The sequence below is a fragment of the Pipistrellus hanaki genome (assembly GCF_964339955.1).
Source record: "Pipistrellus hanaki genome assembly, chromosome: 13".
Classification (NCBI taxonomy): domain Eukaryota; kingdom Metazoa; phylum Chordata; class Mammalia; order Chiroptera; family Vespertilionidae; genus Pipistrellus; species Pipistrellus hanaki.
In genome coordinates this window covers 38,076,486-38,092,649 of record NC_140515.1, presented here as the reverse complement: position 1 = coordinate 38,092,649, position 16,164 = coordinate 38,076,486, and the positions used below count along the sequence as shown (strand labels likewise).

Sequence of the window (16,164 nt, the reverse complement as noted above, 5' to 3'; positions counted from 1 at the left end):
ACTCTATTAAAAACAAAAACAAAACATATGTAGCATAAATAACCATCTATTTGAGTGGTTTCTATTAGTATATCAGCATAATTTTTTGTACATTACCTCCATAAAATATAATTTTCTACTTAATCATATAAATAAAAATTTAATGTTTGTTTGAATGTTTGCCTGGATAACTAAACATACCTGGATAATACACTTTTTTCCCATCAGTCTTGTATACAACCATTGTGATAAATTCTCGATTATTTGCAAAATCATCCTAAAAGCACAAAGAATCCAATATGATTAAAGAAATGGGCTCAAAAGCTCTTAAGTGGAAAAAAAAAAACACCCCCAAAAAACACCTCTAATTTTAAAAGCATTTATTTCAGCTATTCTGTGTGATTAAAATAATTATTTTTCTGGATTAAATTGTCATTCCAATAAACTGACCATATTGTATGAAAAAATATATTAAAAAAGACTCTAAAGCTATTAAAACATGGTTACCCTTTACAGAATCAGGCCTAATGATTCAAAATTTCCAACTCCCTCTATAACGTATTTTAATTTAATATTTTAAAGGCCTAAATCATATATAATCAACATGAAAATCCTCACTAAAAGCATAAACTCCCTGTTTTTCTTCAGAGGTGACTTTTTAAAAGACACATTTTTATTGATTTCAGAGAGGGGAGGGAGAGGGAGCAAGAGAAACATCAATGATGAGAATCACTGATGAGCTGCCTCCTGCACACCTGGGGATCGAGCCGCAACCCGAGCATGTGCCCTTGTCTGGAACCAAACCTGGGACCTTTCATTCCACAGGCTGACGCTCTATCCACTGAGCCAAACCAGCTAGGGCTCTTCAGAGATGATTTTTGAATAAAACTTCTAAGAGTGTGATTACAAATGAAAAATTTCCTTGGAGGAAAATATTCCTCTAAGAAAATACCATTTTAAAGCTACCCATATAAATAAAACAGGCTGATGATTAAATACATATTTTGTTCACAATGGTATAATTATTTTTAAAGGAGTTTCTATATGGAATACCATAAAAAGGGTATCAGTACCTTGTCTGTTATGTGTCTACTAAGCAAAACCCAAACTGCAGCGCCCCCTTGTGGACACTGCACCTCCAATTTGTACTGGGGATTGTTGGCCAGGCTATAGGCATCTTTCACAGGTCCTTGCTTAGCATCCCAAGTACTAAAAGATCAAGTCAACAAAAAAGGAAATAATGAAGTGATGTGTTTCAGATATAATTAAGTTACCAGGTTTAGTTTTTACAGTTTTTGGCATGACTAAGAAGCATATAAAGAAAATAACTACTAGATGATAGTCATATGTGGGAATGACGAGAATACTAGTCTTCCTAAATTAATCATTTTATTTTAAATAAAAAAGACTACTTAAAGCTTATTCTGAAATATGCAAAAAAGTTACCTGTGAATACATGTTGATTCTTTAAAAAGACCTGGATTCCAACTCAAATAAATAACATCATAATATTGGCAGAGATCATCCCACGAGATCCAAAATATTCCTAAAAATTAGATATCTTTATTAATCTAAAAAATATCTTAAGGATAAATGACTTGTTAAACACATTTCACATTATTAAAGCATGTTATTTATTTAAAGATCAAGTAGTATTAAAATGACAAAAAGATGTATTTACCATTGTCTATTTTTTGAGCTGTTCTAGGATCAAAGTTTAAATATTTTTGCAACTCTGGGGTCCAGTTTTTTACATCATTTTCACTATATCTCCCTTTCCAACGTAAATGACTCCAAGGATTTTTCAACTGGATAAATCGCAGCCCCTATTAAAAAGAAAACAAAACCAGGAGATAACATAAAAGTTACAAAACATTTTAAACATATTTTCATAAGTTGTATCATTCTCCACGGGAGGATGCGTTTTGAATACGTACCAATTTTCTTCAAATAAATTTGAAATTAATATTCTTTAACACTTTCAGATGTCATACATCTGATTAAAAACTGCAAATGGCTACCTATCTCTAGAGCTATGCAGTTCATATGGTAGTGACTACTACTTAAAATGAAATTTAAGAATCAGTTCCTTAGTCACACTAGCCACATTTTAAGTATTCAAGGACCACATGTAGCTAGTAGTTAATGAATGGCACAGCACAGAGAACATTTTCATTGCAGGCAGTGCTGTTGGGCAGTGCTGCCTTAGAGCATCAAGTATTTCCTGTTCTGTCAGAGCCTACTCTACACTGGCCCCACTATTTTCATACCCAACATCTCTGTCTAGTCTAGTCTTTCCTCTCAGAATCCCATAAATAATTCTTATTCAATTTTACCTCTAAAGGCATTTGTTCATGTTATTTCCATTTCCTGGAAGACCCTCTCTGATCCCTTTGAACTACCTTTCCTTTCAGATCCTTTTTAGCTTCTTCCTCTGATTGTCTGTGAAGACTGAAGCAGTGAAGACTGAAGGAACCTGTCACCAGGCCACAGCTTACTCCATCTACACATGTTCTAAAGAGCCTCAATCTTTACAGAATAACTGCCATGTAGAATTGATACTGTGTGATTTTTTAACTTAAAAGCCTGTTATTTGAAATTATTTTACTGGCAATCAGGAATTTTGATATGCTTTATTTTCAAATCAAACCAGAGGTGCCTATTATTTAATAAACGTTATTTGTCTAGTTTCCTTTGATCGTTCAGAACAAATAGTCTTATTATTCAAAGTAAATTATATCTCAGAAATTTTTTTCAAACTCAAGCTTACTTTCATATTGCCCATTTCATTATCTAAAATTTAAATCTTGCGCCACTACCTCAATATTGTCACCTATTATACCTACCTCAAAAAATATTCTAACAATTATATATATCTATCTATATATTTATATATCTATATATATATCTATATATATATTAATAGCAACTTTATTCCCAACATTTTGCTTATGTTTGAATATAATTTGCCATAAACAAACCTTTCAGTTTATTCAATTCACATAAACTCATATTTTTTTCTTTAATAGTCAATTTTATGTCATATTTAAAGTAAGACAATTCTACAAAGACTAGGTGATTTAGAAAGCCTTAAAACTATAAATTTTTTAATGTTGCAGCCTTCATAATTCATGTAATTCCATATGCCACTAGGAAAATCAGTCTTATTAATACACATTGCTGATTGATCACTAATTCTTTCTATAAATTTAAGCAGGGGAAATTGAAAGACATTGTTAGTTAAACCTCCCAGTGACTAGACAGCGTAGGTACCATGTCATGGGGGGGTGGGGAGGGGGAATCCTTCCTTAAATATCTTTGTATTTTCTAATCTATAGGACAGATCCATTTTTCAGTTAAAAATAATCAATAATATGAAAAGTAATTAAGTCAACCATTCCAACACCTGAGCACAAGAGAAAGGGTCTGAAAGCATACAAAGGCTACCAAGAAGAGAAAGAAACACTTGCAAACCTACTGGCATGTTTCTTAATCATAAATATCTTTTTTTTTTTTTGGTATCCATTCTTAAGTATTTACTGAATGTCTACTACGCTCCAGAGCAGTGGTCGCCAACCTTTCAGACCTCATGTACCGCCGGTTGGCGAACGCTGCTCTAGAGTCTAACACTGTGATTGACCCCAACACTAATGTGCTGCCCAAAACCTTGGGGGTGTGTATTCACCTCAACTCTTCTACTTGCATGGAAAAGAGAAAGAGGCATATAGCATTTCTATTGTCAACAATATCTATGCTGTCACTGTCATTAATTTCCCATCTTTTTATTTTATAATTCCCAATGACAGATCACGTTGTTTAATGTAACAGGTGAAATGCTTTTAAAACTTTGCCTAAACCTCGATTTGTCAGTATTCTAAAGTCCAATATATTATTTGGGATCCTCATAATGTCTTATTAACAAATAAGAAAAACAGAAAAATACTTAAGGTAAAACCTTGAACTCTCTAATATCCAAAACAGCATATGCATGTGTGGGAACCAGACCCCACTTTTCTCCTTCAGCTTCAGTCATCATTCCAGTTGATGCAGTGATGAGGACATCTCCTTTGTGAAACCTAGAACCACCCCAATAGACAAAGATTAAAGGAAAAACATTTTCATCTCAGATCACACCATCTTTTTTTTTGTCTAATGGTTCACATGAAAATTTCCACAAATTTAAAATCTTTTAAAAAATAAGCTAATCCCAACACCCCCTGAAGGACTTTAACAAGAATTCCATTTCCATTTCACAGCCTATGAGAAAAATTATCCCATCTCCCACACCACCCAGTTTTAGACAGCTCAATTCTCAGGTAGAAAGCTATCAATGAAGAAAAGAAACAAATGCTAACTTTTCAAATGATTTACAAATAAAAATAAAGACATGAAATGCCAAATGCACTTACTCCAAAGTAATATTCATTATCAGATTACTGAGTTTTAGTTTCATTAATGAATGTGTAGTATTTGTAGATATTTTCCAGTCCTTATATGTTATCAATGTTTTTGAAGGGGGCTATATCTATCAGCTGCGCTAGATTCTATGAAATGAACTAAAAAGCAACAGCCACTTCTTCCCCTATATATCATTTAAGGCTTAAGTTATCTTCCTCTTTATGTTCTCAGACTTCTCTTTTCTCACCTTCCTTCAAATTGGTTAAGTACTAAGAAAGGAAAAAATTTTTCCATGTTAGATATTTCAAATTCAAATGTTTTAGATTATCTATAACCTGGCTAACTGTCTATCCATCAGTGAGGATAACTGAGGGCTGGTTGTAGCAAGTATGTAAAAGGAATCATTTAAAAAACACAATTTCCCTAATAATGGAAAATGGCAGTCTCTGTAATATCCATTCTAAATAAGGTATGAAATTTCAAAACAACCTCTTTTACTATGAAAAAAAAAAGAGAGAGAGAGAGAGAGAGAGAGAGAGAGAGAGAGAGAGAGAGAGAGAGAAATGTTTACCTTTGATAAAGCATTCGGAAAGAATTATCCTTACTGAAAGTCTGGCTATCTGAATGCATAGCAATCCTTTCTGGTATCCACCCAGTCAGTGCATGAAGATCAATATTCTGCAACATTAAACACATTTCAGATCTGTCAATCTTTTTTTCAAGCACTAAATACATCCCCAGGGTAGTTGTTAAATCTCACTAATTTGATATAATGATTTTGACAGGAATAAACCAGAAGTTAGTAAGTTTTTTTCTATCAGTAATAAACTTAACTCATATTCCTACCTGGATTTAAGCACAAGCTTACAATCTTTTTCCTAAAATCTTTACTGCTTTCCCTGAATAAGTATGAAAACACAAAACACAAAACAGAAAAAAACTGCTTTAATAATAATGATAATGATAGTCAATTACCATTTATTGACTATTTAAATGTTACTTTTCAAATGTTTTACATATATTCTCATTCTCTAAGATGCATTGGGTAGGTTAACGGGCAATGAATTAGATAAACTAAGAATATTTGAAGGATAGGGCAATTGAGCGGGTAGGTGGGGAAAATTTTTAATATCTTATTGCATTTACCTATGACCTATGCATTCTTTGACTAGCTTTATAAGCACCAGAAGAATGAAGGAGGCTGGGTACTAAGGAAACAAAATTATCCAGATACCATGATGAGTTATATGCACGTATTTTATCATTTACTCTTTACAACTCTGAGACGTGGGCGTTATTCTAGTGAGAAAGAGGCTAAGAAAGATTAAATACATTTTCTAAGCCTATGAAAATCGTGCTAATCTAATTTCTGGTGTAAGCCCAGTAATTTACTTCATACAACTAAAGGACATTGGTACATATCTCAATTTTACAGGTTAAGGTTGGGAAAAATTAACAAAAAGTCCTTGAATCTGAGTTTACAAATCACAAAAATATATAGAACTATACAATATGACACACTCTTTTGATGGGAAGAGGCTTTTTGAAAATGTACACTGTATTAATTGCTCCTAGATTCCAACATAATAGCAGACACCTACATTATAGGCTTTCCTGAATACTGAATCTATTCAGCAGTCGCTTGAATAATATTTTATTATACTGTTGAAGAGATGCCATAGGAACTTAATTCTCATTTATATAAATTAGACTACAGGCCAGGCATTCCTTGGGCTACGTCAGACTCAAAGTACATCGTTTTGTGGTTACATCGCCATTTCCCATTTATTTATAAAAAAAGTTCTGTCATTTCGACATGTATATATGTGCTTTATGTTTTTTATTATTTATTTACCACAAGTAAAGGTCAGGGATTATCTTTCTTTTAAATATTTTTTACTGTTTCACTTTATTACTGCTGTGTATGTGCTCCATGTAGGTGCTTATGTAGATGGGTTCCGACTTATGGCGAAAACCTTACATGGCGCCATAGAAATGGATCTCCAATGTAACCCGAGGATCTACTGTATAGTAAAATTGGTATTATTATATGTAATTTTGTTTAAAGATGCAGAACCTGCCGAAACCGGTTTGGCTCAATGGATAGAGCGTCGGCTTGGGGACTGAAAGGTCCCGGGTTCGATTCCGGTCAGGGGCATGTACCTTGGTTGCGGGCATATCCCCAGTAGGGGGTGTGCAAGAGGCGGCTGATCGATGACTCTCTCTCATCGATGTTTCTAACTTTCTATCTCTCTCCCTTCCTCTCTGTACAAAATCAATAAAATATATTTTAAAAATAAAATAAAATAAAATAAGGATGCAGAACCTATGGAAGACATTAAGTGAGGACTTAGTGTACAACGTGTTAACCTTATAAAAGAAAACAGATACTTCCATAATAAACATGATTCAGAGGTTATCTGTTTTCACATCCTTTAAACGAAACAGCATCTATAATCATTCAAATTTAAAATAGTCATATTAGATAATGTAAGTCTGTATTTGGATCATTCTATTACTTACTGAGTTGGATCCTGGGAAATCATATCCTCCCATAACTTTCATATATGCTTTTTCAATGAGAGAAACCCATAATTCACTTTTGTTGTTAGAATAAGAACAGAGCAATTCTCCCTTATGATCAACAGGTAATTGGTCATCAATTATCACCTGGGGAAAGAGAACAGTACTTCCTTAGTTGGTATAAAATAACTTAAAATCTTTTTTATTAAAAAAAGCATCTTTCATACTGATAAAGTAAATAGCATGATATACCTCTTAAGGTAATGACAGTTTCCTATTTCTAGAATCTAATCAATTTAAAAATGTTATATGATGTTTTAATTCAAGTTCACACTAATCTCCCTGTGAGAGATAACCTTTAGCTAATCACATGCTAAATACTATGAATCTAACATCAAAATTATTAGGGATTCTAGAAATGTACAGTGTATCTAAAATAATTATTTTTTGGAACTTTCTATAAATTTTCCCAAAACCATTACAAAAAAAAATTTATTCTTGTCATGATTTCTATTTTTTTAAAAATCATTAACATTTGTTACTGATAGCAGTATGTATATCACAGATTCAAAAATCAATGAAATGTTAAAATGCTTACATGTTTTTAAAATGTTTATACAACTAATATTTCTTAATGATCCTATTCAATATTTAAAGGCAGGGAGGGGGGAGGGAAAGAGGGAAGGGGCAAGAGAGGAGGGGAGGAAAGAGGAAGGAGAGCAGAGGAGAGGGAGAGGAGAAGAGAAGAGATTGGGGTGGACAAAGATATTATTCACCTTTCTTGGGACACCATTGAGGTGAAGTTTTACCATATACTTTCCACATGGATTGTACTCTGGCTCACCATCCTTATTCTGAGGGTAAATTATGCTTTTGTAAAGAAAATAAATATTGAAATACCAACATTAATATTCAACATAACTACTAATGCAAAATATTATAGATATGTGCTATTGTTTTGGCAATTTGATAAAAATAAACATGAGAATATTTTTCTAAAGTAGGCCTAGAAAAAAATTTCACCCTAATCAAAGTGCTTTTCTAAATGTAAACAAATGAATAAATTATGAGATCACACAGAAGGGCATAAATTTCATAATATTCATGAAAATGCTCAGTGTTAAATTATATACTCAAATAAATTTTCTATTAAATGGACATATTTTAACCCAAATAAAATAATCTACTATTGACCCCAACAAGTAAAGAAGAGCATTTCAATTAACCACAACTAAGGCAACAAACAACAACTCTGACAGAGATAAAATTATAACAACACTGATAAAAGTCACACAAAATTATCCAGTAAGATACTTGTAAAAACAATCAGTATCAATTTTCTTTCACACATTATTTACATGTATGATGTTTACCCAAGATGGTAAATAGCTTGAAACTAAGGTCCGTGTCTAATTTACCTTTATACTTTCAGGATTTAACACAGAAAAACCACTCATGGAAAGTTGTATTAAAAATTTATGAAGCTTAATTTTTATAATAAATAATTTTAAGCTAATAAAACTTTAAAAAATAAAAACCTCCCACACAATTTCAGTAACATTTCTGTACATTCTAAAGCAGTTACAGTCAAAAGAAATGTTATTTCATATTACATATATTTTATATTAAATGTTAGAGTAATTTTAATATATTTTACTTAACCCAACATCACCAAAATATTTTACAATATAAAAATTTGAAATATTTTGCCTATTTTATACGTTTTTGTGTGCTAAGTTTTCAAAATCTGATGCATTTTACTATACATTCACAGCCCATCTTAATTCAGACTAGCCATTTTAAGCATTCAATATTCACATGTGAATAGTGGCTATTATACAGTACAATCCTATAAAATAAAAGCCTAACATGCTAAGTGTCCAGTCATCCATTGAACCAATCAAAGTCTAATCTATATATATAAAAGCCTAAGTGACCGAACGACCAAATGACCAGTTGACCAGTTGCTATGACACACACTGACAAGGGGGCAGACACTCAACACAGGAGCTGCCCCCTGGTGGTCAGTGTGCTCCCACAGCGGGAGTGCTGCTCAGCTGACAGATGGGCACCAGAGGCAGGGCTCAGGGCTAGTTAATGCCTCTGGGCTGTGTGAGCCTCTCTCTACTGGGCATGAGACCACGGCAGGCACAGCGGGGCCAGGATGAGCAGGAGTAGCAGGCAGCATTGGACTGCTGGTTTCAGCCCGATTCCCACAGGCCATGCTGAGGGACCCCACTGGTCCATGAACCCATGCACCAGACCTCTAGTATGTGAATGATATGCTAGGGTTGCTCAATCGCTTGCTATGAAGTGCATTGACCACTAGGGGGCAGATGCTCCAACTGGTAGGTTAGCTTGCTGCTGGGGTCTGGCTGATTGGGACTGAGCAAGCTGAGATGGGCCGGACACTCCGGGGGGGCCCTCCCTTGGCCCCTCCCCAGCTGGCCAACCTCCCACTTCCCTCCCTGGCCCCAATCGTGCACCAATGGAGTCCCTCAGTCTGGCCTGTGCCCTCTCGCAATCTGGGCTGAGGGATCGAGATTGTGAGTGAAATTATAAACATGACTTAATTTTACTTTGACCAATTTCATTTATTTCGAGACATACTTATTCTTCACACATTAACTACATGCACATATATTCTTACTCTGTTTTAGCAAATCTGTTCACATTCACAAATCATCTGCTTAATACACAAGGGCCATAATATTCTGAGTGATACACTCTTTTTACTTTCTAAGCCAAAAAGGTCTACATTTTAAATTTCTATTTAAGACATTTATTGAATATATGAAAAGGGGTAAAGGAACAAATATAAATTTTTACCTGGTAATCAACTTCTTATTAAATCGTCTTTCGTAAGCTGCACTAATAGCCAGTGATGCGACAAAGGAACAATCTGATACTATTGTCTGTTAATAAGAATTTATCAGTATATTTCATTAATGTGTCAACATTTCCACAATATTTAAGCATTGCACCTAGCACCTGACTTTTTATACTAAATATCTCGACTACTGCTTGAGGAGGAAATAAATAGAAATGTCATACTGTCAACTCAAATTTTGCTCAAATAAATCCTTGAAAAACCAAATAAACTATTTCAATGAATTTAGAATAATTAAATATGGATGCATTCCTTGCATAAATAAAGGCATACCTATTGTTTTTCCTTCTACAATGTTACTTTATTTTTAAATTGTATGGGGGTGACACCGATTAATAAAATTATGTAAATTTCAGGGGTACAATTCTGTAATACATTATCTGTATACTGTATTGTGTGTTCAATACCCCAACCCAAATCTTCCTCCATCACCATTTATACCCCCTTTACTCTCTCCAACTTTCCCCACTCCCCTTTCCCTCTGGTAATCACCATACTGTTGTCTATGTCTGTTGTTTTTTTGAGTGTGTGGTTTTTTTGTTTGTTTGTTTGTTTTTTTTTGTGTGTGTGTGTGTGTGTGTGTGTTTAATGACACTTTCAATGACAAAAAAATTAAAGGCATTTAAAAAGTTGGTTTATGACCTAGAAAGATGAATTCTCTATAATAAAAGGCTAATATGCAAATTGTTCCCTTAGGAATTTGGACTATTTGCTATGACGTGTGCTGACCACCAGAGAGCAGTGCAGAACGAGGGAAGGCAGCCGGAAGGCCCTGATTGGCAGCCAGGTCTAGGGACCCTACCTATGCATTAATTTCATGCACCAGGCCTCTAGTATATATAAAAGATTGAATCATAGTATTTCAGAATCACTATTTTATACTAATGTGGAAGACACCTATGATTTCATTGCAAAACTTAAAGTTTGCAATTAAGTCATATTGTTGTTTCAACACTGAAGTGTTTTAAATAAGCCCCATTTCTATCTTTTTTATTTTCTTATCAATGGTGAATTTCATATTCTCAACTTTCTCATCTGCAAGCATGTGTCCACAAATAGGGTCTATATAAAACCCTGTGTCTGCTCAAAATAGTTATTTATACTTTTATTATTTCAGTATGTCTAAAAGAGTGCAGAATAATTTTTCCAAATATACTCATGCATCTGAATAGATAATAAAAACTTAAAAAAAGTCAAATCTATATCCAAATTATAGATTTGGATATAGATTTGACTTTAAATTGCTAGCATTTATTTAGAAATATACAATATATATATACACATACCTGTTTTATGCTGAAACTGGACACAGTATAAATCATTGTAGGATTGTTGCTGAGGTCTTCTGGGCGTACCCATTTGGAAAACATAGCTTTTTGTTTAGGTGATAATGGTAGTTTGCCCAATCTATCACTGAGGTAATAATAAAAATTAAAAAACAATAAAATTAATCTTAAACAAGATTCAAAACCAAAATTAAAATTAAAATTTCCTAATTTTTTTTGTCTAGTGATCCTAGCTATATTTAGGTCATCCAAAAATAATTCTCTGGTTAAATCTGGCTCTATACACTAATCATGAACCCAATAAATCTGATCATGTGCCCCTATTAAAACAAAACAACAAAACACAGATAACTGCAAACGAAGAGCAACTTAAATGCATTTATGCTTACTTTAAAGATATGGTTATTCAAGAAATTAAGTTTTGATAAAATAAAGCCACTAACAATATAATCTGATTCATTCAAAATTACCTATGAAGTTACAGATCTTTTGGCTCTTGACAAACCCTTTTCTGTAAGGCTAACAATGAGAGTATCTAATTACTGAATAATAACCATATACCAGGCATTATGCTAAAGTACTCTACATACATTACTCATTGAATCCCCAAAACAATTTTACCTATAAATAAAAACTAAACATTTTGATGTCTAATCTTTACATAATTTTCTATATATCTATATACATATGAAAAAAATTGAATGCTGTTTATATACTTTTCTTTTTCTTAGATTGCATTTTTTCTATATTTTTCAAGGACTTATTTTTTTATGGGAACACTAATACTTAATATACTTAATATAAAATGAATGTACCATTATTTAATCACTCCTATATTGTTAAATATTTGTTTCAGTAACTTAAAAAAAAAAAAAAAAAAAAAAAAAAAAAAATATATATATATATATATATATATATATATATATATATATACATATATATATTGAGAGAGGAAGAGAGAGGGATAGAGAGTTAGAAACATTGATGAGAGAGAATCATTGATCAGCTGCCTCTTGCACACCCCCTATTGGGGATGTGCCTGCAAGCAAGGTACATGCCCTTGACCAGAATCGAACTGGGACCCATCAGTCTGCAGGCAGACGCTCTATCCACTGAGCCAAACTGGTTTTGGCTGTTTCAGTAACTTTTTGCTATGAGATGCTTTGATGAATGCTCTTATCCTAGTAATATGCAAATTGACCACCACTCCAACACACAAGATGGCTGCCCTTATGTGGACACAAGATGGCTGCCACAAGATGGCCAGCAGGGGAGGGCAGTTGGGAGGGACCAGGCCTGCAAGGGAGGGCAGTTGGGGGCGATGAAGCCTGCATAGGAGGGCAGTGAGGGGTGACCAGGCTTGCAAGGGAGGGCAGTAAGGGGTGACCAGGCCTGCAGGGGAGGGCAGTTAGGGGCAAACAGGCTGACAGGGGAGCAGTTAAGCATCAATCAAGCTGGCAGGGGAGTGGTTAAGGGGTGATCAGACTGACAGGCAGAAGGGGTTAGGGGCAATCACGAAGGCAGGCAGGCAAGCAGTTGGGAGCCAGCAGTCCTAGATTGTGAGCAGTAGGATTGGGTCTAAACGGGCAGTCAGACATCTCTCAAGGGGTCCCATATAGGAGAGAGTGCAGGCTGGGCTGAGGGACAACCTCCCCACCCCATGCCCAAATTTTGTGCACCTGGCCTCTAGTATAAACATCTTTAATGAAATTATTTCCTTAGGATGACCAGAAGCTGGGAGTCTTGAACCAAACAATTATTTTTAAGGCTCTTGACATAAGCTGCCACTGTCCTAGAAGGCTATGCTAATACTTCCATAATTAACTCTTTTTTAAATTGTATCTTCTTAGTAAACAATATTATCATTCTATTTCACTTTTCCATTCATTTCTTTTAGCCGTGCATTTTTGTTGTGATCAAACAACAATTGAACAAATATTTCCCGAGTAAGTACTTTGTGCCAGGAACTGTGCTTGGCACTGAGTATGTTATGCAAAAGGAGACAAAAGAGTAACAGAGGTACTGCTGCACTGCCTTAAGTCCTCCCCATAACCACACTTCCCTTCCAATCAAATTTTTAAACTACAAATTTAAATTCAAAACTATAAATGTAATTAGACTTCAGAATATGAAACAAGTACTGAAAAGTAAAATATTGGAAGTCAAAATTGCAATAGTGCTTACTTACCAGAAAGGCATTGGATAGGCAAAACGTTCTCTCAGGTCAATAGCCATGAAAGGAACATATTCTACACCATTTATTTTTGATGTTGTCCTAAAAAATAAAAGACAAAAAAAAATCTAAAGCAAATGTTCAAATTACCAAATTTACTTCAACTCTTTAAAATGACAAGGTATGGTACTATAATAAAATTAAACCAACAATCTCATGTTGGACAAAACCAGTATCTTTATTTAGACAAATTTTTTACAAAATTGTTGAATATCAGAAAATAACTGATTTAATTCAATTCAGTAGAGTTACAACAAAAGAACAGTCTCAATACAAGCCCAACCAGAAGTATTGAAAGTGTGACACCAGGGATAAAGTGAATTCCATACAAGTCCAAAGGGAAAAAACAACTGCTTAGTTATTTTGAGATTTAAAAAACATGACATTTATAATTATGAAGCTATGTTCTTCATATTTTCTGGGTATGAGAATATGGAGTGGATAAATGTCATAGATAAGAGCTATGGCCTCTTGAAAAGTTAAATGTGTTTTGTAGTAGCTTTGCATATTTTCTTGTTTTGTGTGTATTTATTTGTATACTAGTATATTTACTATTTCCTTCTGTTTCTTTTCCACATTTTATTTAGAAGTAATTGCAGGGTAACTTCACCACTTAGTCCCCAATATTCGGGGAGACTGTAACTGAATTTGAGGAACAGTTAATACAGTAAGCGCTGGATACTATGACTGTGTATATAGTACTTTTTCTGAGAGGATGAGAACTTTTCACTTGCATAAAGGATAGTTGCATTTGTTAGAAATACAGTTGTTTTGTTGTACTATGGAACGTCAAATGTGTACAGAAGAGAACCTTTGGATGCTGAGTAGCCCAAGGGTCGGACTGTTACTAATCTACCATCTCTCAATTCCAAAACCACCCTTATTCATTATGCTCTGTGCTGTTTCATTTCACATGCAATTGGCCAGGCAAAGAGAGCCAGACTAATAGGAGAATTAAAATCCATAGCAAGAAAAGGAAGAAAAAAAACCCTCAGGTGGCTGCTACCTAAGGAACCCTTTAGGCTCAATTTTAGGAAATTAAAAATGAGCAACTACACGATTCGCACTACTCTAAGTAGGTTAGATTTCTTCCAGAGCCCAACTGAAGAACTGCCACACTGGCTCAGAGATTTATCCCATCTGGGCAGGCTCAGAATGCAACCGAGGAGTTCCACATCACTGTTGTTTTGCATTTTTAACACCCATGAGTTCTTCCACACACTGAGATGGCTTCCTACTCCAGGGGTTGATAAACATTTTCTTTAAAGGGCCAAATAGAATATAGTTTTGGCTTTGCAATGAGGTCTGTCATATGTTGTTCTGTATTTTTGTTTTTTTTTTAGAACCCTTTAAAGAAATGCAAAAACCATTTATAGCTCAAGGCTTCCCTTTGCTGACTCCTGGCCTAGACTGCTATTTCAAGGTTAACAACTTATTTTCCCATTAGGGATCTGGTTACAAAGTTGCACAGATGATTGATTGACCTGCCACAGATGTATTTTGCTCCCTAACCACTAGTGTTCAATTTTGAAGAATACTAGGATTTTCAGGAAAACATACCTGGTAGAAATGCTAATATTAGAATATTTTAGAAAAATTATAAGTATTTAAAGTTGTGACTACACGACAATGTAATATCTAATTAATAACATTATACACTATAAGATGTGAATATGACTCAACAAACCTAATGAGAATGAAACTATGTTGATTATGTTAACAAAATTGTTCTTTACAATGAATCAAAAACTAATTTACCTGAGAACTTCTATTTCTTCTGCCGTATATCTCTGTCCTTGTGCATCGCATGCCTGTGGACTTATAAATTGCTGAGGTCTTTCAAGAAAGGGATTAGCTCCTAGTGGAAAATGTGCTCTTGTTGGAGGTGGCTTTGGTTTAATGTTGGTTGACTTGATTTTGCATAATGGCTTTGTTAAAGGCTCACTCAATGCTTCTGCTCTATAATAGAGGTACAGAAACACTATTTAGCTTTTTTCACATTTAAGCTTTCCAGAAAATAAACTTTACTTCAAGAACCAGTCAAGCATTCCTATTAAGCTACTCCCAAAGGTATTTTTGCAAACAATATTCTATTAACATTAAGTGAGCATTTATATCAGATACTATACAAGGGGATACAAGAATGTATAAAATACAATCCCTGCTCTTGAGGTTTTCATAGTTTTGTGGGGAAAGAAAGATAACTACATCAAAAGTGACAGATGTTAACATGAAATATTACTTTTGAGTAAATGCATAACAGTAGTAACTTAATGAACTGGGAAGAGAGGATGAATCAGGGAATGTTTTTTTCTGAATTGATGTTTGACTGCAGAGTCCACCTGGGGAGTGAGGAAGTATTTGGAGTAAAGAGAATAGCATAATGTGTGGGAGTATGAAACAGCATAGTTAGTTAAGGTAATTTCAAAAGATGCAACCCCTGTAAATAGTGCAAATGAGAAGCAGTGGGAGATGAAACTACTGGCAGGGATTGGATTTCAGGCCTCACGTGATATTCAAGGAAATCTGACTTTGTCAAAGAACTAACAAGCTAAAAAACCATAAGTTCTTAATCTGAGGTCCATATATAGTTTCAGGAGTCTTATGAAAACTATGAAATTCATGCCAAAAAATTTATGTACATTTTTCTTAGAGAATGGATCCAATCCATAATTTTGAACAGTTCCTCAAAGGAGCCCATGACTGACCTCCCCCAGTGCACTTAGTTAGGAAACACTTAGAGAATACTGGATGGGTTAACCACATCCTATCTAATAAAATAATAATATGCAAATAAACCATTACTCCACTACACCCACAAGCCAATCAGGAGCAAGCATGCAAATTAATCCAAC

At 34.3% G+C, this 16,164-nt stretch overlaps 1 protein-coding gene across 1 annotated transcript in view; it reads right to left on the bottom strand.

Annotated features, from left to right (window-relative positions):
• The window catches only part of CAPN7 (calpain 7), a 33,280-nt gene that overhangs the window by 8,305 nt on the left and 8,811 nt on the right, over positions 1 to 16,164 (bottom strand). The window contains exons 5-16 of the mRNA XM_084903303.1: positions 15,068 to 15,268; positions 13,265 to 13,351; positions 11,077 to 11,203; positions 9,730 to 9,815; positions 7,677 to 7,770; positions 6,901 to 7,047; positions 4,949 to 5,055; positions 3,935 to 4,055; positions 1,661 to 1,805; positions 1,426 to 1,525; positions 1,053 to 1,188; positions 181 to 256 (exon numbers count right to left, since the gene is read on the bottom strand). Coding sequence (XP_084759429.1) covers positions 181 to 256; positions 1,053 to 1,188; positions 1,426 to 1,525; positions 1,661 to 1,805; positions 3,935 to 4,055; positions 4,949 to 5,055; positions 6,901 to 7,047; positions 7,677 to 7,770; positions 9,730 to 9,815; positions 11,077 to 11,203; positions 13,265 to 13,351; positions 15,068 to 15,268 — 1,427 coding nt within the window. The remainder of the gene's footprint in view (positions 1 to 180; positions 257 to 1,052; positions 1,189 to 1,425; positions 1,526 to 1,660; positions 1,806 to 3,934; positions 4,056 to 4,948; positions 5,056 to 6,900; positions 7,048 to 7,676; positions 7,771 to 9,729; positions 9,816 to 11,076; positions 11,204 to 13,264; positions 13,352 to 15,067; positions 15,269 to 16,164) is intronic.